The sequence below is a fragment of the Ornithorhynchus anatinus genome, chromosome 4 (genome assembly GCF_004115215.2).
Source record: "Ornithorhynchus anatinus isolate Pmale09 chromosome 4, mOrnAna1.pri.v4, whole genome shotgun sequence".
In the NCBI taxonomy this organism is placed as follows: domain Eukaryota; kingdom Metazoa; phylum Chordata; class Mammalia; order Monotremata; family Ornithorhynchidae; genus Ornithorhynchus; species Ornithorhynchus anatinus.
The window spans coordinates 77,895,630-77,918,854 of NC_041731.1; the positions used below are offsets into that span (position 1 = coordinate 77,895,630).

The 23,225-nt window shown below is 47.1% G+C and overlaps 1 protein-coding gene and 1 non-coding gene across 4 annotated transcripts in view; one reads left to right on the forward strand and one right to left on the reverse strand.

The window, feature by feature from the left end:
- The window catches only part of ENPP2 (ectonucleotide pyrophosphatase/phosphodiesterase 2), a 170,638-nt gene that overhangs the window by 53,707 nt on the left and 93,706 nt on the right, over positions 1-23,225 (reverse strand). For all 3 annotated transcript variants that reach the window (XM_029063036.2, XM_029063037.2, XM_029063035.2), the window contains exons 9-12: positions 20,866-20,921; positions 14,343-14,408; positions 13,568-13,640; positions 6,067-6,175 (exon numbers count right to left, since the gene is read on the reverse strand). In XM_029063036.2, the coding sequence (XP_028918869.1) occupies positions 6,067-6,175; positions 13,568-13,640; positions 14,343-14,408; positions 20,866-20,921 (304 nt within the window). The remainder of the gene's footprint in view (positions 1-6,066; positions 6,176-13,567; positions 13,641-14,342; positions 14,409-20,865; positions 20,922-23,225) is intronic.
- Positions 2,817-2,890, forward strand: TRNAT-AGU. Its single transcript has one exon. It is a non-coding gene; the product is annotated as a tRNA-Thr (tRNA).

Sequence of the window (23,225 nt, forward strand, 5' to 3'; positions counted from 1 at the left end):
AGAGGATCTCTTGAATATGGGGGTGGGCAGGGGAAGGGAGTGAGTCCCACACCGGCGTGAGGATGTGGAAAAGGGATTGGTGGCGAGACAGGTGAGATGGAGGGACAAGGACCAGGTTGGCCTTAGACGAGTGAAAAATGCCGTCTGGGTTGTCACAGATCAGCGAGCTAAGGTAGGAGAGGATGAGCTGATGCAGCGGCTCAAAGCCGATGGCGCGGAGTTCCTGTTTGATGTGGAGGTGAAGGGGCAGCCAGTGCAGTGTGGAGACGTGGACTGGACAGTTTTTCAGGAAAGTGATCCAGGTTGCAGATCACTCATCTGCCTTCTCACTGACCTCCCTGCCTCCTCTGAAGTGTGGACAGAAGGCAGGGAGGTCAGTGAGAAGGCGAAATACGATAAGAGCTTGGATCGATGTGGGAGCAAGTTTGGAAGGAGAGGAAAGGGGCGATTCTAGAGGCTCTGTGAAGGTAGAACGGAAATGATTTGGGGACAGGGTGAATAGTGCTCTCTTATAATAATGTTGGTATTTGTTAAGCGCTTACTCTGTGCCGAGCACTGTTCTAAGCGCTGGGGTAGACCCAAGGGAATCAGGTTGTCCCACGTGGGGCTCACAGTCTTCATCCCCATTTTACAGATGAGGGAACTGAGGCACCGAGAAGTGAAGTGACTTGCCCAAAGTCACACAGCTGACAAGGGGCAGAGCAGGGATTCGAACCCATGATCTCTGACTCCAAAGCCCATGCTCTTTCCACTGAGCCACGCTGCTTCTCTTAAATGTAGCACACCGTTCTGCACACGGGAAGTAACCTTTATAGGCCTCAGCACATGGGTTGAAGCTCAGCAGTTGCTCAATAAGGACCATTGATTGAAAGAATGAAGAAAAACAAATTAGCCCACTCAAAATCACACTCTCCCGGGGAAATACAACTCTTTCAAGATTTCAGAAGGAACAATACCACTTTCCTTGGAATGTCACGTCATTTCTTGCTATTATTCTAAGCGCATAACCACGATCAGGTAAAGGAAAATCAGCAGACTTACACGTTAGTTAAAATATAACCAGCATCATTATGGGGATGTTTCTATAAATATTTGTAAATTTTTTTTGGTAACAAGATCTAAATATCTATTCTTTTCCTCCCCTTTAGACTGTGAGTACCACGTAGGGCAGGGACTGCATCTGATGTGATTGTATTCTATCTACCCTAATGCTTAGTATAGTGAGCACGCAGTAAGCCGTTGAAAAATCACTATAATCATCATTAGTACAACTATTACTATAATAATAATATTTTTTAAAATCTTCATTTTTTTTTCAATAAGGGAGTGAAAAGACAACACACAGACATGTGTACCTTTACCAAATCAACTGTCAAATTATCTTGCACTTTTATTTCTTGCCTCATATAGCATATAGATAGTGCTAATAACTAATCACCTCATCTGATGGAAAGCTCAATAGCACTGGCCTATTTCCGCTCAGAGAACCTGCCAGACATAAGCTCTTCTGAACACCACCAACATCTCTCAAATAGACAAGAGCCGTCGTGGACGCGAACGCTATTCACAGCCGAAGATTTCCATCCGTCAGTGAGAGCTGAAGGTGGGGCTGAATTCTGCCACCAATTCATCTTCCCACTCAAACTCTGTCCTGACTTTCCCATCACTGTAGATATCACCACCTTCCTTCCTGTCTGACAAGCCCATAACCTTGGCATTATCCTCAACTCATCTCTTTCATTCAACCCACACACTCAATCTATCACCAGATCCTGTCGGTTCAATCTTCTTAACACTGCTAGAATCCACCTTTTCCTCTCCATCCAAACGGCTCCCACATTAATTCGAGCACTTGTCCTATCCCACCTTCATTTCCGGGACCAACCTCACTGTAAACTCTCCACCTCCAATCCAACACACAGTCCCGTTCTCTTGCACAGAACCCTTTTCCCCTCAGAAATGCTCCACTACATTCCTCCCCACCCTCAAAGCTTTCAAAAAGTCACCTCTTCCAGGAGATAATCCTCAAATGGTCCCTTTTTTCCCAACCGTGTCATTCCATGTCATCAAATATGTGTTTATTCCACTGATGTGTTCATTGAATTATTCACTTCTGCTTTCTCATCACAAGTTGTATCAATTCATTTATATTTTTGCTCTGTTTCCCTTCACTGTAGACAATGTGTCTAGTCCGTAAGTTCCTTATGGGCAGGGAACATGTCTGCCAACACTACTGGACTTTACTCTTCCAAGCACGCGGTGTGGTGATCTGCACGCAGAAAGAGTTCAATAAATACCATGGATTGATTGATCTGATTGTCTGCCTCTCCCATTAGATTGTAAGTTCCTCGAGAGCAAAGACCACGATGCCTACTTCCAACTTTGGCTATCCTCTCCTAAGGGCTTAGTTCAGTGCTCTGAACATAGTAGGCAAGCAGTAAATTCTGACGACGATCATCATGATGATGATCGACTATGATGATGACGATATAGAACCTCGAATCACGAAGCGTGGTAGGTCCACTGGGAGAATGACAGAATGTGGAAGCCACATGACTTTCAGATGAAACTCAAGATCTACAGAGCAGCTGTAGCATCCAGCTTGCTTTACGGCGGTAAGTCTCTCGACCGGAAGTTCCTCGTGAGCGGGGAACGTGTCTCCGAACTCCGCTGGATTGTACTCTCCCCAGCACTTAGTGCTTCACTCACAGTAAGTGCTCAGTACAGTGCTCTGCACACCGTGAGTGATCAATAAATATCACTGATGGATTGACTGGCTGATTGATTAAAACTTGGGCCTAAATCACATCTGGGTGGGCGCCGTGGCTTAGCCGGTCAAAGTGCCTGTCTAGTAAACAGGAGAACCTGGGTTCAAATCCCAGCGGTGCCTTGGGTTGCTCCAGCGCTTAGAACAGTGCTCGGCACACAGTGAGCGCTTAACAAATACCAACATTATAAAGCAGTTTCACCCACACCACCTCCATGCACTCTTGCACCAGTATCAAGTGGCAAAACAGGATCACAAGCAATCTGGTCGTAGCGTGCACATCGGATCTTCTCTTGGAGGCACACGCGAGTAGTATGGGCCACAGCAAGCCACCCAAATGAGATAACCTGAAGCAGGGTGGACCGTTCCAAGACCAAATGAACCCAAAACACTACCAAATGAACCCAAAATGCTACGCTGTAGTCCCGAGCACGTGGCCGATGACAGTAGAAGACAGGTCACTTTGGGGATTACCATCTTGGAGAAGAGGTTCAAGAAGATCAAGAGAAGCAGTGTGTCCCGGTGGATAGAGTACGGGCCAGAGAGGCAGAAGAACCTGAGGTCTAATCCCGCTCCGCCACTTGTCTGCTGTGTGACTTTGGGCAAGTCACTTAGCTTCTATCTGCCTCATCTGTAAAATGGGATGAAGACTGTGAGCCTCACGTGGGGACAGGAACTGGGTCCGACCTGATTAGCTCATATCTACCCCAGTGCTTAGTACAGTGCCTGGCACATAGTGATGAATACCACGGGGAAAAAATAGAGAGATCATGGGACCAAGAGGGCGAAACAAAAGCAATGCCGGGGTCTCTAGGGAACAAATGCAACCAACAGGGCAGCAGGGAGCAATCGTGACAGCGTATGGTGCAGGTGGTACTGGGTTCTAATTCCAGCTCTGCCACTTGTCAGCTGTGTGACTTTGGGCAAGTCACTTAACTTCTCTGTGACTCAGTTATCTCATCTGTAAAATGGGGATGAAGACTCGAGCCCTACATGGGCAAACCCGATTCCTTGTATCTACCCCCAGTGCGTGGAACAGTGCTTGGCACATAGTAAGCGCGTAACAAATACCAACGTTATTACTACACACGTTGATCTCATCAGGCCCACGGCCTATACAGATAGGGTCTCCACACCAGGAGCTCCACCCTCAAAGCCCCAAACCATCCCCATAAATGCCAAACCTTTCATATTCATTCAATCGTATTTATTGAGCACTTACTGGATGCAGAGCACTGTACTAAGCGCTGACCGACAATCACTCTCTTGGCCTTCAAAGCCTTATCGAAGGCCCATCTCCTCCAAGAGGCCTTCCCCGTCTAAGCCCTCATTCCTTCCTCTCCCACTACCTTCCGTATCACCCTGAACCTTGGTTATGGTCCCTTTATTCACCCCTCCATCAGCCCCATGGCACTGATATACATAGCTGTCATTTATTTGTTTATATTAATTTCTGGCCCCTCTGCCGGACTGCAAGCACAACGTGGGCAGGGAACGTGTCTACCAACTCTATTATATTATTCTATTGCACTCTCCCAACTTCTTGATTCTATCTATTGCTATCGTTCTTGTCTGTCCGTCTCCCCCGATTAGACTGTAAGCCCGTCACAGGGCAGGGACTGTCTCTATCTGTTGCCGATTTGTCCATTCCAAGCGCTTAGTACAGTGCTCTGCACATAGTAAGCCCTCAATAAATACTACTGAATGAATGAATGAATGCTTAGTATAGTGCTCTTCGCATAGAAAGCGCTCAATAAATACAATTGATTGATTGACTGAACCCAGATCTGATCCTGCCCTGCCTCTCTCTCCAAAGAAGAGACACTTCACACTTCCTCTGAAAGTTTTGTCACTCGCCAGAGTAAATCAGGCCAGGAGTGTACCTGGACAGCTTTAGTTGGGCTCAGAGGTGGCTCGCGATTTTTTTTGACCCAAATGGAATCTCTCTCTGCCTCTTCTCTGACTGCCAAACACCACGGCGGTCTGAGCTGTGCCCTGGCTCCCCGGAGCGGTTGTGTCTCTTCAACTTGTGACCCAGCGTGACCTAGGAGATGTCCACCGTCCGCCCCTTGCCACACCAACCGGCCTCACCCATCTCATCCCTCGCACAGAAGATCTCACCGAGCCCAACCTCAGCCCCGGACGTGTGTCCTGACAGCTGGCCCTCAGAACAACCGGGAGGAGGGTCGTATCGACCCAGGTTATCCGGACGTCACCTCAGCCTGGAATTTCTGCCACTAATGAGATGCACACATCCTATCTCTTCTGACAGCTGCTAGCAGTCAAAGAGGCGATTGACTGCCCGCTTGGCCTTCCTCTCCCTTTCACTTTGACAACCCTTCTTGCTAGGCCCGATCCCTGGGGTTTAATTCTTCTAGTGAGAGAAGGAAAACGGCTTTGTCCCGTCTCCTTCCCACTCTGACAGGCTTTGGTACTCCTGTCACACATCTTCAACCCATACCTCTGGAAATGCTGGCGCATGCGAAACTAGAGGGGACATTTTTATTCACTCACCAGCTTCAGAGAGACAGCACTGTATGTATCCTACTAGGGTCTGTCTGCCTTTCTACCCCACTAGATTGCATGCACCCTGTGGACAGGAACTGGGTTTAATTTCTACATGCGTTCCCAAACACATAGCCCATCGCTCTGCATACTACAAGCAGCCAGAATACGACTCTCAGCCTCACAGCATTTACGTACACATCCAAGATGTATTTATATTAATATCTGTCTCCTTCTCTAGACTTCATGCTTATTGCGTGCAGGGAGTGTGTCTACTAACTCTGTTATATTATACTCTCCCAAGCATATAGTACAGTGCTCTGCATTCAGTAAATACTACATAAACATGACCGATTAATTGATCGGTTGCTCTGCACCCTGCAGGCACCCAGCACAGTATTCTGCACACCGCAGGTGCCCAGCACATACTCTTCATGCTGCATGTGCTCAGCACAGTGCTCTGCACACTTCAGATATCCAGCACAGTGCTCTGCATACCACAGGCATCCAGCATCCAGTTCATTGCTCTATGTGATGCTCAATAAACACTACCGAACGAACCAATAATCATCCTGAATTATACCCCACCAGAATTCTAGGAAGGAGTTCCTTTTTTCTGAATTATGATCATAAAGTCGTGGGAATAATGTATTTTAAATCTACATGGGCTCTTAGTGTCCCACCATGTCAGCCCAATGCTCTGGTTTACTCGATTGTCTTTTAAACCCTGCTAACGGATTAAACAATATCTAGCTCTTCTTTTTGAAGATTTCCACCAGACAGAAATGGTTTACCATGATCTCCAACAAAGATGACATTAACACAGCGATGTAGCTTCAGCTGCTTCAGGCCATCCATCAACTGTCCCACCGTTTTGTCAATCTCCCTCAGCGGGTTTGTCATCTGTGAAAAAAGGGGAAAACGAGCAAGTCAGGTTCAAACCCTCTTTCTCCTTTTCGGGTCCTGAACGGTCTCCCTCAGGGCAGGGCTGGGAAGAAGCGAGTCTCTTCTGGGTCAAGAAGAAGATTTGGAGAGTTAGACTCCTTAACCTTTTTCTTAGAAATCTCTTTGCCCAGTCTGATTTTTTGGACGTGCTAATAGCTCTTCCTGGGCATAAAAGGCTCCATCCGACCTGGGTGATTTCATTTGAAAGCAGTAACCTTTGTATCTGCTCCCTGAAGATGTAGACTTCATTGCGGAGGAGTGCTAAAATATCCACTGTGAGGATGAGCAGAAAGCTCTACGGATATACTACCAGATGGAAAGTGGGGCATTCTAGGAGAGATGTGTTCATAGAGTAGCTATCGGTCGGAGATGACTCGACAGCATAAGACAAGAAATATTTTGATCACACAAAGACCGGAGGAGGAAGGGAATGTCAGAGAAGTGGAATTTAAAAACGATGGCTTCCGGGAGATGTCGTCAAAGAGTCACGTCTGGGTAAATAGAATGATGAGAAAGCACCAAAGATTGGAAATATTCACTTTAGGACCTGCTCTTTTTGTAGCCCAAGGAAGGCACTAAGATGCAATCGGTGCAGAAAAGATCGTCAGCCCCTGAGTTGCCGGAAATAAATTGGCTGATTGCTAATAGTAGAAATGGAGATAATGTTAGGATGCAAATTTTCAGTCACTGTTATTGAGGCAAAATGAGTATCCACGATCGGTCCAATTCAAAGAGAAAGTGAATGGTTCTGTTTGATGCAGAGGATACAGTGATCTCAAAACTCTCAGAGAAATCTTGTTCCGTGAACAATGACAGAGCTAAAGAGCCTAGATCTGGTTCTCTTCATTCCCTCTCCCTCCCCTTTCTACCCTATTCCTCTAAATGTTACCGCTCAAGGAGACCCACTTACCTCCGGAGTGGAAACGCTTTCAGGAAACTCTCAGTCAAATTTTTATGAGATGGCACTGTCTATGGGTTGGTCATTTGCCAAAGACCACATGCCTTTAGGCACACCCTCTTCAAGGTGACTGACTGTAGCAAGAAGGGAAGGAAGGTGTCTATCCCGGTGCTGAATCCGTGCTGCTCCATATTACCTCAGACCTCAGGAACATGGGGTGGAAGACTTGGATCCTTCAAGAAAGAATCAGTCCCAAAAGCTGGGATCTTTCCTGAGAGGGTCACCAGATACAGTCCTGACAGTCCCCTTTAAAGGAAACCATGCCACACTTGAAGACTTTTCTAGAAGAAGGAAGATTGAAGGAGGAGGACCGGCAGCTGGGGGAAGGACTGTGGCAAGTACCAGAAGATGCCCTTCAAGATATTAATACGATACAAGAAGATCTCCGAAGAAAATGAGGATTTTACAGGTTCCATGGAAATTCCTCCATTTCTGCTGCCTTGGCTGTTTCGTGGAAGACACTCCTCACCGGAAGACGGCCCGAGAATGTTCCTAACCATTTTTGTTCTATGGCCATGTTTGTAATTCAGCATAAGGGAAGAGACCTGCAGCCGCTACAGGGACTTGCTAGTGGACTACTGTTTTAAAGAGCCTCCTATGCAGTTCCAAAAAGTCTCGGAGGTCAAGCTGTCATCCCTCCCCCATCCCTTCCCTGGCACTGACCCCCTTACCATTCCTCTAGAGGGGTATCGATTTACAAATTCTGCATATAACTCCCTTTTTCCCTTGTCAAACCCACTCGGCAGTGCCAATTCCAGGAGGAAAAGAGTAGCTCCCTTGGTCAGAGACACCAGGGGCTTCCAACACAACTCCTCCGAACCTATTTTTGGATTTTCACTCCTGAGCTTGTCTAGAGGCAACTATTTTCAGGGAGAAAATAGTCTTCTGTGATAAGCTGGATTTTAAAAGAACCCCTCAGAGAAACCTCTTCAGAGAATCCACCCAAAGCACAAGCAGTCACTGACGTAGCGAGATCATCTTTGACTCCCTAGAGCCAGTGGTGGGACCTCAATAAATTGACATCTGTCTTGTGGTATTCCCTCCTCACCCTGGCGTCTGCCCCACCGTGCTTAAATTAAGCTGGAGAAGGATCTGTGTCTTGGCCTCGATCATATTGGAACAAGAGATAAACTTACTTTGTCCTGACGTGATTCCGCTGCATAATGATCCATCCTATGTAATTTTCTTCTTCTCTTCTTTGGAGAAGCAACTGGTTTTTCCTGTCTCCTCTTAGGAGGAAGCTTCCTCTTAGGTCTCTTAGCCGGAGGAAGAGGGGAGCCACAATTACTCTCCTGTACTGGCGGAGAGAGATGTCTGGACTCAGGAGAAGCCTAGCCCCAGTGTGAAATAGTAAAGCTAACACTTCGTCGGGCAGTGGTGGCCAATCAGAGGAGAGAAAGCTAAGGGTTTCTCAGGCAATACTGCAGTGGTTACGAGGAACAATTTAGGGAGCTTTCTTAAGGAAGAAAGTCCCTATATTGCTCTGCCAGGATGACAGCAAATTTTTGCACCAACAGCATAAGTATAAATGAAATCAGGAATCCAAAAAGAGTCGAGTGATCAGTTTTACAAACCATGAAGGACATTATTGTGCGTATTAGCTGAAAATGCCAACTCGTGGATGGAGCCACAGGATAAAGTAGAAAAGTTCCACTAGTCTGTAAGCTCCTTGGGGGCAGGGACTGTGTCTTCCAATTCCATTGTATTGTACTCTCCCAAGTGATTAGTAGAATGTTCTGCACACAAGGAGGTGCTCAATAAATACCAAGTTTAGATTGATTGGTTCCACAACAGGGGGCCATTCATTATTTTTAAATTACTAGGTTTGAACAAAGGGGCAGGGAGTATTTCAGATATTTGGTAAACTCCTGGAAATGATGAGCTTTTCACCTAAAGGCCACCAGTTCAAATCTGATCTACGAAAGCAGCGACATGGTCAGTACCACATGATGATGGACAAATGTGGTGATAGGCAGTTAACAAATGGGCTTTTCCAATCTAGTCCACACTTAGTAGTCACCTGGTCACGTCAAAAGGATTTCATAGTACCGATCACCTTCACTGGCAAGTACCGGCAAGGAAGCTAAAGATGGTGGCCCCTGGAGATAAATCAATCCTCTCAGCCCTCAAGGAGACTCTGAAACGAGGTCAAGACCCCACCATATGGCACCTTTGCATTGTTATTCTGTTTCTGGAGGGAGGCTCTAACCCAGAGCTGTAGACATGAAGCCCACCATTTTCTCAGCCATTTAAACGGCATTTAAATTAAAAAAAAAAACCACCACAGACAAGACCAGGTTTATTCTCATCCAGTGAAGGAAGAGGAAAATATATACTCCTTTCATTCCTCAAATCCCAACCCCTGCAGTTGAGACAGTGAGGGAGGGGGTAATTCCTTCACTTCTGAGGATTGAACAAGGAAAGACTTTACAATTAAATGCAGGAGATGGTATTCAGTCTTTTCTAACACTGGAGGATGGCGGGTGCTCTGAGCTCGCTATGGGTTGGGATTGTCAATTATTATTGTTGTACTGTACTTTCCCAAGTGCTTAATACGGTGCTCTGCACATACGATTGAATGAATGAATGAATAATTTGCTGATGGTGCAAAGATGAATTAAAATGGCATTCACCACTGCCCGCCTAGCCGCCTTCTCTTTGCTCATTTGATTTTAGGAGGGGAGGGAGGGGAAAAACGGGGTTAGTGGATCCATGGAGGATGACATCGGCCATGCTGTTTCATTCCTTTCCGGGGGCAAGCAGCTGCAAAGGAAATTGTGCTTTCGTTCCATCCGGCGGGACATTTAGAAGGAGCGCCCTCACCTTAAAAAGAGACTTCTTTTTAAAAGTGCTTCAAGCTTCAAGCCCGACCCAATGAGAAGAGCAGCGAGGCGGGGAAAGGAGGGAGTTTCTCATTTCCGGATCACCGAATACATTCAGCAAGAGCTCAAGACCACCGGTCAGATGCCGGAACTATGTGCAAGAGATCGGAACATTCTGGGGGTTCAGAAGAGTCACCCCAAGACAGCAGGTTAGAAGAGCGGCAGAAACAGGGGTTTAGTCAATCGGGTTCCATCCGATGATTATGCTGCAGGGGTTTTGAATGGGTTTTGCCCCTCTGTAGTTAGAAGTAGGAGAAAGCTAAATTCTCATAAGCCAGCCATACTTCAGCCTGACTGGAGAAGGATCAGCCTGGTGTTACTGGGCACGGGGATGAGGAAAGGCAAGTTTCTGTACTTTACGAAAGGATGAGGAGTAACTGGCCAGCCAAAGTTCTGCCTCTCAAACCGGGAGGTCAGCCTGCCAGCGATGCGGAGGAAGCAAAGGAAGTAGAGGGAAGAGGGGTTGCAGGAATAACCCGAAGCAAGCACAGGTCTCAACATTCCCCAGTACACGCTGAGCTCAGGAACTCGCAACCTCGATTGGCCAATATCTCGCTTTCAAGATGGTAATCTATCAGCCATCCTTTGTTAGAGTCCCGAACATCTGGAATTGAATCGGGCCATTCGTCGCCAAAAAAGATGGTCCGATTTCATGGCCCTGTACCTTGATAACGTGCAAAATTCAATTTCCCGCTATTTTCAAAAGCCACGGAAATCAGGCAGAACACGACGGTCACTTAAAAAAAATAAAATACATTGTGGGAGCTACATGGGTAACCTTGATATATTGCCGTAGATTCGCCTTCCAACCCGTGGGTGAAATCTTACTCTCCGACAGCTTCGGATCACTCTGGCAAAAACCACCAAGGTTTTCAGTCTAACTGTGGGGGTCCCTGATAATTTACGAACTGATCTGTTGATGGATGCTGTGGGATAGAAGCAACATCTAGGGGTCCTGACAAGCAGCCTCTTGGGGTGACTGCATCTTAAGGTACGGCTTCCCCGGCAAATGATCTTTGTCCCACATAAATCTAGCTCAGTGAAAGGAAGAAATGTCCCAGGGGATTATAGGTAATTTTTCTTCTTCTCACATTAAAATTAAGAGCAGGGTTGAATGTGTTTGGCACTTATATTTGAAGATATCACTTTGTATAAAGAGCATATGTTCCGAAAAATAAATCATCCTTTAAAGATAAAAGGAGGTTAAAAACTCAGGAACCTTTGGGTATTTATCTACTTGTTAGACACGGTTCATTTTACTCACTGAATCTTGATCTCGTCTATCTCGCCCCCGACCCCTCACCCACACCCCGCTTCTGACCTGGAACTCCCTCCCCCTTCATATTAAATGGGCCACCATTCTCCTCATCTTCAAAGCCTTATTAAAATCACATCTCCTCCAAGAAGGCTTCCCTGACTAAGCTCTCATTTACTCTACTCTCCCTTCTGTGTCACCCTGGCACTTGGACCTGAACCTTTAAGTGCCCCACAGCACATAGTTAGATTTCCATAATTTCTATAATTGTCCATCTCCCCCTCTAGTCCGTGAGCTCCCTGTGGGCAGGAAATGTGTCTACCGATTCTGTTATATGGTACTCTCCCAAGCGCTTAGCACAGTGCTTTGCACAGACAAAGAGCTCAGTAAATACGACTGACTGATTGATAAGAAGTGCCTTTCTATTTTTCTAGCCCTGAATTATTTGAGCACGAGATCCTCGACCTTATTAGTGGTAATTGTAGCTGATGGAAGGATCTACACATTTGCAGGAACGGGCGCCTTCCAAACAAATAATAATAGATTAGATTTTATGTTATAAAAACTCCATAACCTTAAATTATTAAGATAGGGGAACTTCAAGCATATTTTAGGGGACCATCATTAGACTGTAAACTCCTTGAGGGCAGGGACCTTGTACTGTACTCATCCAAATGCTTAGTTCACTGCTCTGCACACAGAAAATGCTCAGTAAATGCCATCTGCTGATTTGAGTGATTTGAAAAATATTGTTCATCACCCTGACTCGCTCCCTTTATTCTCCCCTCACGCCCCTAACCCCACAGCACCTATGTACATATCCATAACTCATTAATTCATAATAATAATGTTGGTATTTGTTAAGCGCTTACTATGAGCAGAGCACTGTTCTAAGCGCTGGGGGAGATACAGGGTAATCAGGTTGTCCCACATGAGGCTCACAGTCTTAATCCCCATTTTACAGATGAGGCACAGAAAAGTTAAGTGCACAGCTGACAAATGGCAGATCCAGGATTCGAACCCATGACCTCTGACTCCCAAACCCGTTCTACTTCTTTTACTCCCAAGCCATGCTACTTCTCCATTATTTATATTAATGTCTGTTTCCCCCTCTAGTCGGTAAGTTCATTATGGGCAGGGAATGTATCTGTCATATTGTTGTGTTGTATTCTCCCAAGCGCTTAGTAGAGTGCTCTGCACAAGTGCTCAATAAATACGATTGATTGATTGATCGATCGATTACTTGACTGATGATACAATTCTTGTGACACTCCTTTCTCAAACTGACAAATGGAAGGCTGGTGGCTCTAGATTGTAATTCCTTGTGCGGCAGGGAATTTGTCAATCGACTCTATTATAGTGTACTTTCCCAAGTGCTTAGTACAGTGCTCTGCACACAGTAAGTGCTCCATAGATACCACTGATGAGGAGGGTTTTAGTACTGTCCTGTTCATCAGCGGGTCTTCACTCTGTTGTCCAACGAAAGGGCGTGCTATCCTTTTCGTGACATACGAAGCTTAAATTTAAAAATGTTTTTGAGAGCAGGTTCCTTGGGGGCAGGGAACATGTCTATCAATTCCATCTGAGACAAGGACTGGATCCATACTGATTTCCTTGGACTAACCCAGTGCTTAGGACAGTGCTTGGCATATAGTGAGTGTGGTATTTGTTACGCGTCTACTGTGTGTCAAGCACTCTTCAAAGCGCTGGGGAAGATTCGAGATCATCAGATCCCATATGGGGTTCCCAGTCCAGGAGGGAGAAGAGGTACTGAATTCCCATTTTGCCGTTGAGGTAACTGAGGCACAGAGAAGTTAAGTGACTTGCCCCGGGCGACGCAGCAGGCAAGTGGCAGAGCGGATATTAGAACCCAGGTCCTTCCTAACCTTCCTTCAGAGTTCCTCGACTCCATCCCCTCCGTGATCTTCAAAACGACTTGTCCAAGGTCACACGGCAGGCAAGTGGCAGAGTCAGGATTAGAACCCAGCTGCACTGACTCCCAGGCCCGTGCCCTTTCCACTAGGCCCCACCGCTTCTCTACCGTAACAGAGACTGCGATTATTATTAATATTACATCAAAGGCAGCGCCAATCAGGGTTCGTCCTACAATCCTCTCGTTAGCTAGAACTACCTCGGATCGCCAGGCACACAAAAGGCATTGAAAACGCTTTGCCCGCCACTGGTCAGTGGCAGGACTGTGACATTCTGAGAGAGGCTTCGTGGGTCCCCCTCGGGTGGACAGTAAACCCACTCACCTCGGGACCAAACGGGCCATATTTGTGACCCGCAGCATCTGGCTGCTCAGAATAGAAGGCGTACACAGAGGGCCTGAAAGAAAGATTTGGGGTTCAGACTCTCTCCACCACACACCCTCCCACGTCCACCCCGAAGACCTAATCACCACCCCCACCCCACAACTAGGACACCATCCTCTACGCTGGCACTCATCTCCCCCTTTCCCCCTCCCCACCCCTTCTCCCCATATATGCTGAGGACAACTCCCGGATTTCTTTCCCATCTGATTCCTTTCTTCTTCCCACAACACGACAGAGCAGTTAGCAGTTTCATAGCCTGAAGGAATCCAGGTCGCACGCGGGACTAAGCACACGGCAAACGCCGAGGGGGTCACAGGCTCGGAACCCTCCCCCGAGGCCGCCCCCGCCACGATAGCTCACGTGAACCATGCAATCCGCAGCACATGAGAATTCCTTCATTAAAAACACAATTAAGTCTTGACATTTTCCCAGCACGATCACCGAAGCCTGGAACATACTTAAGCCTCATTCCACCAAATAGGATAAACAGCTGACATTAATCCACGGAATTAAATGTTCCCCTACAATCAAAGGGCATTCTATCCCTCCTAAAGAGCCCATGGCATGGAAGTCGGTCAGGGCTAAGATCCACAAAGCATTCCTAATGCCAAACTCTGGCCAAGGTCCTACTCAACACTAACGCTCCATCTGGATTTCCACCGACCTCCTGCCCATCGGACATGGAAATTTCCAAGAAAACAGAGAGACAAATTACCTTTCATTGTCGGGCAGGGTGAGCCACTGCAGGATGGTAAGTATTCTCCGCTCGTGGGGGATGACCCTGGAGAGTAGAGATAAACACGGCACACTCGTGGTAAACATTGGTCCCCGCGCGCTGGGAACATGGCGACAGATCGGGGATGGGGTTTGTCACCACGATCTGTTGGTGCTTCATTTTAGTGAAGGTGCTCTTTTCCATTAGCGTCCCAATTCATATTTCCATCTGCAACATTCGGCGTTGCTCGTTGTGCGCAGGGAAGTGTCTGGTTTTTGTTGTATTGTGCTTAGTACAGTGCTCTGCACACAGTAAGCACTCAATAAGTACAATCGAATGAATGAATGAATGAGGTGTTTCACTCTTATCCCCGGAAGCTCAAAAGAGAAATTCAAGGCCCGCTCAAAGCCAGGAATGCTGCAGGTGACAGCTTGCTCTCCCCCCTACCCCTGCTCCTCCTCCTCTCCCTTCCCCTCCCCTCAGCACCGTGCTGGTCTGCTCATTTCTATATATCTTTATTACCCTATTTATTTTGTTATTGAGATGTACATCCCCTTGATTCTATTTATTGTTACTGTTTTTGTCTGTCTCCCCCGATTAGACTGGAAGCCCGTCAGTGGGCAGGGATCGTCTCTATCTGTTGCCGAATTGTACATTCCAAGCGCTTAGTACCGTGCTCTGCACATAGTAAGCGCTCAATAAATACAGTTGAATGAGTGAATGAAAGAAAAGGCAGGTGATTTCCCGGAGAGAGGGGACACAGATATTAGTGCTTCATGCACAAGGAAAACACCGGTGACAGCTCCGTGTCAGCGGAGAACGTGTCTACCGACTCTGTTCAATCAATCAGTGGTATTTATTGAGCGCTTACTGTGGGGAGAACACCTTACCCAAATGCTTGGGAGAGTTCACTGTAATAGAGATGTTAGACATGTTCCCTGTCCATGATGAGCTTACAGTCTAGAGGAAGCTTAGAGTCTAGATGTACCATATTCTGCCAAGTTCTTACGGCCACACTCTACATTCAGGGAACACTCAATAAATACCACTGATTCCTTGATATTCTCCTGGGTACATGGGTGGCTTGAAGGCCCACTGTCTGTCTGCCTCCCAGTATTAGACCGTAAACTTCTTTGGCCTCTGGGGTATTTTTCTCAGTTTTTGTAGAGTGCTTTGCACCTAATAGGTGATCAGTAAATGGTACTGATGGATTGAGACCCGCCCCACATACATACTGAGCGCATGTAAACACACATACTGTTTTCTGTTGTCCCTCCACCCCAACAACACTTAGATATATATCTTTATTGCTTTGTCCTACCTGGAATTTATTTTAGTGCCTGCCTCTTTGGCACCAGATTGAAAGCTCCCCGAGGACAGGGGTCATATCTACTGATTCTATTTTTCTCACCCAAGCACTTGGCTTGGCACACAGTAAGCGCTCAATAAATCCCACTGATTGATTGCCCAATTGTGCCCTTGTGTTCACAGCACCCGGGGCTGTTTTGGCTTTTGCCTTCTTGCCTCAAGTTCCTTAGGAAGCTTCCACTAGACAAGAACAGCTATGTTTTTGTGAATGTAAGGCATGGTGATTTTTCTCCTGCCTCTCTTTTGAATTACAATCAAAGTAACTGAGGAGAAGATACCGGCTTCTCTTAGAGTAACTTTTTAAAAATTATTATTTCTCATTCTAATTGTATTTCTTAAACACTGTCTACGTGCTGGGCACTGTACTAAGTGCTGGAGTAGCTACAAGGTAATCAGGTTGGACACAGTGCCTGTCCTTCACGGGGCCCACACTCTTAATTCCAATCAATAGATCATATTTACTGAGCTCTTACTGTGTGCAGATGACTGTACTGAGCACTTGGGAGATTTCCATATAACAGAGTTGGTAAACACATTCCTTGCCCAAAATGAGCTTACAGTCTAGAGGAGGAGACGGACGTTAATATAAATAAATATTACGGATATGAAAATGGGTGTTGTGGGGTTGAGGGAGGGTCAAAATAAAGGGAGCAAATCAGGGCAACGCAGATAGGCGTGGAAGAGGAAATAAGGGCTCAGTCAGGGAAGGGCTTTTGGAGGTGATGTTCCTTAAATGGGGCTTTGAAGGTGGGGAGAGTAATTGTCTGTCGAATATGAAGAAGAAGGGAGTTACAGGACAAGAGGTCGTTGGCGAGATAGACAAGATCGAAGTACAGTGAGAAGGTTGGCATTAATAATGTTGGTATTTGTTAAGCGCTTACTACGTGAAGAGCACCGTTCTAAGCGCTGGGGTGGATACAGGGGAATCAGGTTGTCCCACGTGAGGCTCACAGTTAATCCCCATTTTACAGATGAGGTCACTGAGGCACAGAGAAGTTAAGTGACTTGCCCACAGTCACACAGCTGTAATGCCATACTGTAATGTAACGTGCCACAGTCACACATTAGAGGAGCAAAGTGTGCGGGCCGGTAAGTTGTGGGGGACAAGGTGACTGAGTGCTTTAAAGCCATTGGTAAAGAGTTTCTGTTTGACGTGGAGATAGGCAACCAATGAAGGTTCTTGGGGAGTGGAGAAATATGGGCTAAACGCTTTCGTCGAAAAATGATCCGGGCAGCAGAATTAAGTCTGGACTGGAGTGGGGAGAGACAGGAGGCAGGGAGGTCAGCAAGGAGGCTGATACAATAATCAAGGCAGGATAGGATAAGTGCTTGGATGAATGAGGTAGTCGTTTGGATGGAGAGGAAAGGACAGATTTTAGCGGTGTTGGGAAGGTTAAATTGATAGGATTTAGTGATAGATTGCATATGTCAGTTGAGTGAGAGAGATGAGTCAAGGATAACGCCAACGTTATGAGACAGGAAGGACGGTGGTGCGATCTACAGTGATGGGAAAAATCACAGGAGGGACAAGGTTTAAGTGGGAAGATTCGGAGTTCTCTTCTGGACATGTGTGGTTTGAGGTGTTGGCAGGACAACCAAGTAGAGACGTCTTAAAGGCAGGAGGAAATTAGAGATTGCAGAGAGGGATAGAGAAATCCCCATTTTACAGATGAGGTGACTAAGGCACGGAGAAGTTAAAGTGAAAGGCCCAAGGTCACACACCAGATGAGTCCAGGTCCTTCTGACTCCCAGGCCCGTGATCTATCCACTAGGCCACGCTGCTCCCGGGTGGAAACGGGTCCACTAATTTATGGATTACTGTTTTAAAAAAGTATTTTCTATCTGCAGTTTCAGTCCAAGATGAGAAGCCGTTTCAGGTCTCTGAGGCATCTGAGTCACAAGTTGACCAAATGGTGCAGGATCATCAACAGCAATGGTATTTACTGAGCACTTACTGCGTGCAGAACACCGTACTAAGTGCTTGGGAGAGTACGATTCAGCAGAGTTGGTAGATTCAGTCCCCGTCCACAGTGAGTTTACGATCCAGAGAATCCACTGGAAAAACACTGAGGCAGCTTGGCCCTCTGGGACTAAGAATCTGGAGAGCTGGGGTCCGAAACCAGCTCTGCAGGGTGACCTTGAACAAGTCACCTGCTGTACTGTGCCTCAGTTTCTTCAGTATGAACTCACCCTTCCTCTTTTCCACAGAGATGCGTGTGACCTGATCATTTTGTTCATTCATTCATTCATTCAATAGTATTTATTGAGCGCTTACTATGTGCAGAGCACTGTACTAAGCGCTTGGGATGAACAAGTCGGCAACAGATAGAGACGGTCCCTGCCGTCTGACGGGCTCACGGTCTGATCGGGGGAGACGGACAGACGAGAACGATGGCGATAAATAGAGTCGAGGGGAAGAACATCTCGTAAAAACCGATGGCAACTCAATAGAATCGAGGCGACGTACAATTCATTAACAAAATAAATAGGGTAACGAAAATATATACAGTTGAGCCGACGAGTACAGTGCTGTGGGGATGGGGAGGGAGAGGTGGAGGAGCAGAGGGAAAAGGGGAAAAAGAGTGTTAAGCTGCGGAGAGGTGAAGGGGGGGTGGCAGAGGGAGTAGAGGGAGAAGAGGAGCTCAGTCTGGGAAGGCCTCATGGAGGAGGTGAGTTTTAAGTAGGGTTTCGAAGAGGGGAAGAGAATCAGTTTGGCGGAGGTGAGGAGGGAGGGCGTTCCGGGACCGCGGGAGGACGCGACCCGGGGGTCGACGGCGGGACGGGCGAGACCGGGGGACGGCGAGGAGGCGGGCGGCGGAGGAGCGGAGCGTGCGGGGTGGGTGGTGGAAAGAGAGAAGGGAGGAGAGGTAGGAAGGGGCAAGGTGACGGAGAGCCTCGAAGCCTAGAGTGAGGAGTTTTTGTTTGGAGCGGAGGTTGATAGGCAACCACTGGAGTTGTTTAAGAAGGGGAGTGACGTTTTGTGTCTGTCTAATGCTTAACCCAGTTCTTGCCACTTAGAAAATACTTAATACCATAAGTAAGCCCTGGGGTAGGTACAAGATAATCGGGTTGGACACCCTCTCTATCCCACATGGGGCTCCCAGTCTTAATCCTCAGTTTGTAGTTGAGGTAACCGCGGTCCAGAAAAGCGAAGTGACTTTTCTTCGTGTTGGGACAGAAGCGTGTCCCAAGGTCACGGAACAGACAGGTGGTCGTCATTAGAACCCAGGTCCTCTGCCTCTCCGGCCCGGGCTCTTTCCATTAGGCCACGCTGCTTCTCACACACTAGGTCTCCACTTTCTTTCCTAAGAAAGCCTCACTTTGCCACTCAAAAAAACCTCCTGAATTCCCAGTGTATACAGACCAAAAGAGAGGAACGTGGGCAGTGAATAAATGGGATGTGGAGCGGGTGTGTGCCTGGTTGGAGGAGGCAAGGTTCGCAAGAGTTACCTTCTTGAAAGGGCAGCGGGAGGGGGAAGGGATGAAGAATATTAGTATTCAAATCCAAAACAGTGTGTTCTTTCAACTAGTCTTGCCTATTGGCGGGGAGGGGGCGGGGAGGGGGATGGGAGGGCCAGGGGAGGTTGGGGGGGATGCTCAGTATTAATTAATTAATTATGTTGTTGGCACGTCACCATCTAGCTAGCCAAACGTGTGGAGGAGGGCGAGAAGGAGCTTCTATAAGCATCCAGCACAGCCAAGGGTTAAAAAAATATGTAGTGCCTAAGATTAAATTGGTGGATCAACATGCCGTTTAAGTTAAGCTGTATAATTTCCAACATACCCACACTTATTTCTCAACTCGGTCACCCTCTAGGAAAAATAAAAACCTTTTAAAGAGGCCCTCTGTCTCCGATTCAAATCCCCAACCCCATCTCAACTTAGCCCTCCAAATCTTAAAAAGAGACTTTCATTCCTGCTGTTGGAGAATCCACGTGGGGCCTTATGCCGGATTAACTTGAACTCTCGATTACTTTCAGCACTCTACCATTACAGAATAGGCAGATCCTTGTTAGGGCCAAAGAGGCAAATATGGAAAGGGCTTTGGATGGTTTGAAGAGAAAACATAAAAAGCGAAAAGAACATCGTGGGGGGAACAGGGTCACTGTGGAAGTTGAAACAGATTCCTCTTCTTCCCCGGGAGCCTGAAAAGAAGTCATCATCAACACGTTGCCCTGTTTATTTGGTATGTTACGCCAGGGGGCTTATTTACCAAAATTAACGTCGGCTCTTTCCAATCTGCCTGGGAAAGATTAAGAATTAACTCTCCTCTCTCAACAGGGATATCCAGGAGGAGGGGTGGAATCTGAATTTGGGACCTTTGCCCGCTCCTAGACTCCAGCCACCGGAGAGTGCCTCAGTTACCTCATCTTCAAAATGGACTGTCCAACCCGATTAGCTTGTATCTAACACAGTGCTTAGTCCCTGGCACCTAGTAAAAGCTTAGCGTATGCAATTTAAAAAAAAATTCTTGGAAGCACCAGCCCACTTGAAGCTGCAGACCACTTGAAGCTGCAGACCAAAATAAATAGAGCACGTTGCGGTCTATGGGGAGTTACGTTGCACCTCACAGGAACATACTGAAAGGAAAGGAAATAGCTATATACTAGGTAAGAGTTTACTAAATGGATAGGAGCAGTAGGAAGATAGAAGGTATTGGAATGTTGGTCGGGGAGAATAGGAAACTTTGGTTCCTGTGCTTTATACTCAAAATAGGAAGAGGCCCTCTTTTGCTTTATAAATAACATCTTAGCTAGTATTTCCAAGAAGCCAACTAAAAACCTTTATGAATGATAATAATAATGGTATTGGTAAGTGCTTATTATGTGCCAGGCACAGGATCAACACAAGCAAATCGAGTTGGACACAGTCCCTGTCCGACATGGGGCTCACAGTCTTGATCTCCATTTGACAGATGAAGGAACCGAGGCACAGAGAAATGAAGTCACTTGCCCAAGGTCGCACAGCAGATGAGTGGTGGAGGTGGGATTCAAACCCAGGTCCTTCTTACTCCCAGGCCCGGATCCTGTCCACTAGGCCATGCTGCGCCTCTTCGACGCTTTCGAGAGGTAACTAAAATGGAAGTATCCGCACACTCTGCAATTCACCGTTCTCTGCATTCTACAGGTATCCACAAAGGAAAAAAATCACTTACACGGACCAGAAGAACGTGCCAGCTTTCACCCCTTGCTTGATGGCCGTAATCCATATCTAATGAGGAAAATATAAGAGGCTTTAATATGTTCCGACTTTGGGTATGAGAAGTAAAAATGTATTAAGGTGCGTTGTACGACATCCCACGTTTTTTTCCACCAGAAAATACACAAGCAATCATTGGTTGCCCGGGACTGTGAGGGGGTTTGTTTCCATAAATGTCATTCAAGCAAAGCCATGGATTGATTGATTGAAGAACCTCTGGGTGGACGGGCAAGTGACTTTTAAAAACCTGGTTTCATTCCAAAAAGTCTTTCAGCTACTCCTCTAACGCTTAACCTACTCATTATCTCGTCGCCGACCTCTCGCCCACCTCCTGCCTCTGGCCCGGAATGCCCTATCTTCATATCCAAAAGAAAATTACTCTCCCCCTCCTTCGAAGCTTAACTGGAGGCACACCTCCTCCAAGAAGCCTTCCCTGAATAGGCCCTTCTTTCCACTTCTCCCATTCCCTTCTGCATTGCCTTTATATTTAGATTTGCTCTCTTTATTCACCCCCCCCCCCACTCAGCCCCACACTACTTATATACGTATTTGTAATTTATTTATTTCTATTATTTACTATTTCCCCCTCTAGATTGTAAGCTCACTGTGGGCAGGGAACGTGTCTACCGACTCTGTTATATTGTACTCCGTCAAGCACTTTTAGAACAGTGCTGTGCGCATAGTAAGTGTTCAGTAAATACCATTGATTGATACTTTGATTATTGTATCAGCCCCTCCTTGCTGACCTCCCCGCCTCCTGTCTCTCCCTACTCCAGTCCATACTCCATTCTGCTGCCTGGATCATTTTTTTAAAAAAAACAAAACATTCAGACCACGTTTCCCCACTGCTCAAGGAACTCCAGCGGCTACCCATCCACCTCCGGATCAAATTAAAACTCATCACTGGCTTGAAAGCACTTCATCACCTGGCCCCTTCCCACCTCACCTCGCTCCTCTCCTACTACAACCCAGCCCACACACTTCATTCCTCTAATGCTAACCTTCTCACCGTACCTCCATCTCATCTTTCCCGCTGCCAACCTCTCACCCACATCCTACCTCTGGCCTGGAATACCCTCCCTCCTCACATCAGACAGATCACCGCTTTCCGACACTTCGAAGCCTTCCAGGTACTTTTCCTCCAAGAGGTCTTTCCTGACTACGCTCTCGTGTCCTCTTCTCCCCACTCCCATCCACGATACCCTTGCTCCCTTTATTCATCCCTCCTCCCAACGCCGCAGGACTTACGAGCATATCTTTATTTTTATTAATGTCTCTCTCCCCCTCTAGACTGTAAGTAAGCTCGTTGTGGGCAGGGAACGTGCCTGTTACATTGTTATATTGTACTCTCCCAAGTGCTTAATACAGTGCTCTGTAAGCAGTAAGTGCTCAATAAGGGCGATTGATTGATTGATCCGACTGGCCGACGTGGCCTCCTTCCATTCATTTTAGTCCTTCCAACGACACCAAGGTCAGCTCGGTGTTCCAGGCCTAGAAGCCACCTATCTGTCTTCCAAGGATCAGAAATTGTGCTACTGAAACTAATGAGCCTCAGTGGGGAAGGTGCCCCTTTAAAAAGGCTGAGAAAACATTGGAGGAATGAAAGCAAGAACTCCTAACGCTGGAAACGTTTTTACCCAACTCTGAAGACCTGCAGAACCAGCTAGCTGCCCTGTCCCTCTTCTGTCACCTTATGGAAAAATTGAATTGCCCAAGGATATCATGGAGCCCTCTGTGGAGCAGGCAATATTTTTATCCTGTAATTCCACCGGGGAACGGACAGCTGTCTGGTCCCTCCGGGTGTTCGGTGACACGGCCGGGGAGACCGGCCATCCAGGGGGCTAGGCAGGTGAAGAGGTCACGGTGGGGTTGAGAGACGAGGTGGGTAGGGGTGAAGTGGGGCCTGAGCCAGGGCGGATTCCGCGGAGGAGTGCGGGGCTGTGTTCTGGCCGGGACTGAAGATCAGCTGGCCCAATTCCAGGAGTCTCTTGGGCCGTTCAACCGTCGTGTCGCCGGGACCACTGGGATCGCAATCGATCACCTGGGGCTCAGGCAACAGAGGGAGGGAGGGCGTGGGGACAACAGTAGCTCTTCCTAGTAATGGATTTCCAGGCCTGCTTGCCCGCCGGTTTCATGATGACTTCTTTTTTCCTCCACAGTGAAAGCCGAAACCACAAAAAGTCCAGCGATAACAAATGAATCGAGATGGAAAACTGACTTGCAACATGGTGAGAGCATTTCAAGGCTGACTGTGTCTGGGCAGGAATGGAAGTTTTGTAGACTGTGAGCTCGTTGTGGGTGGGGAATGTAACCGTT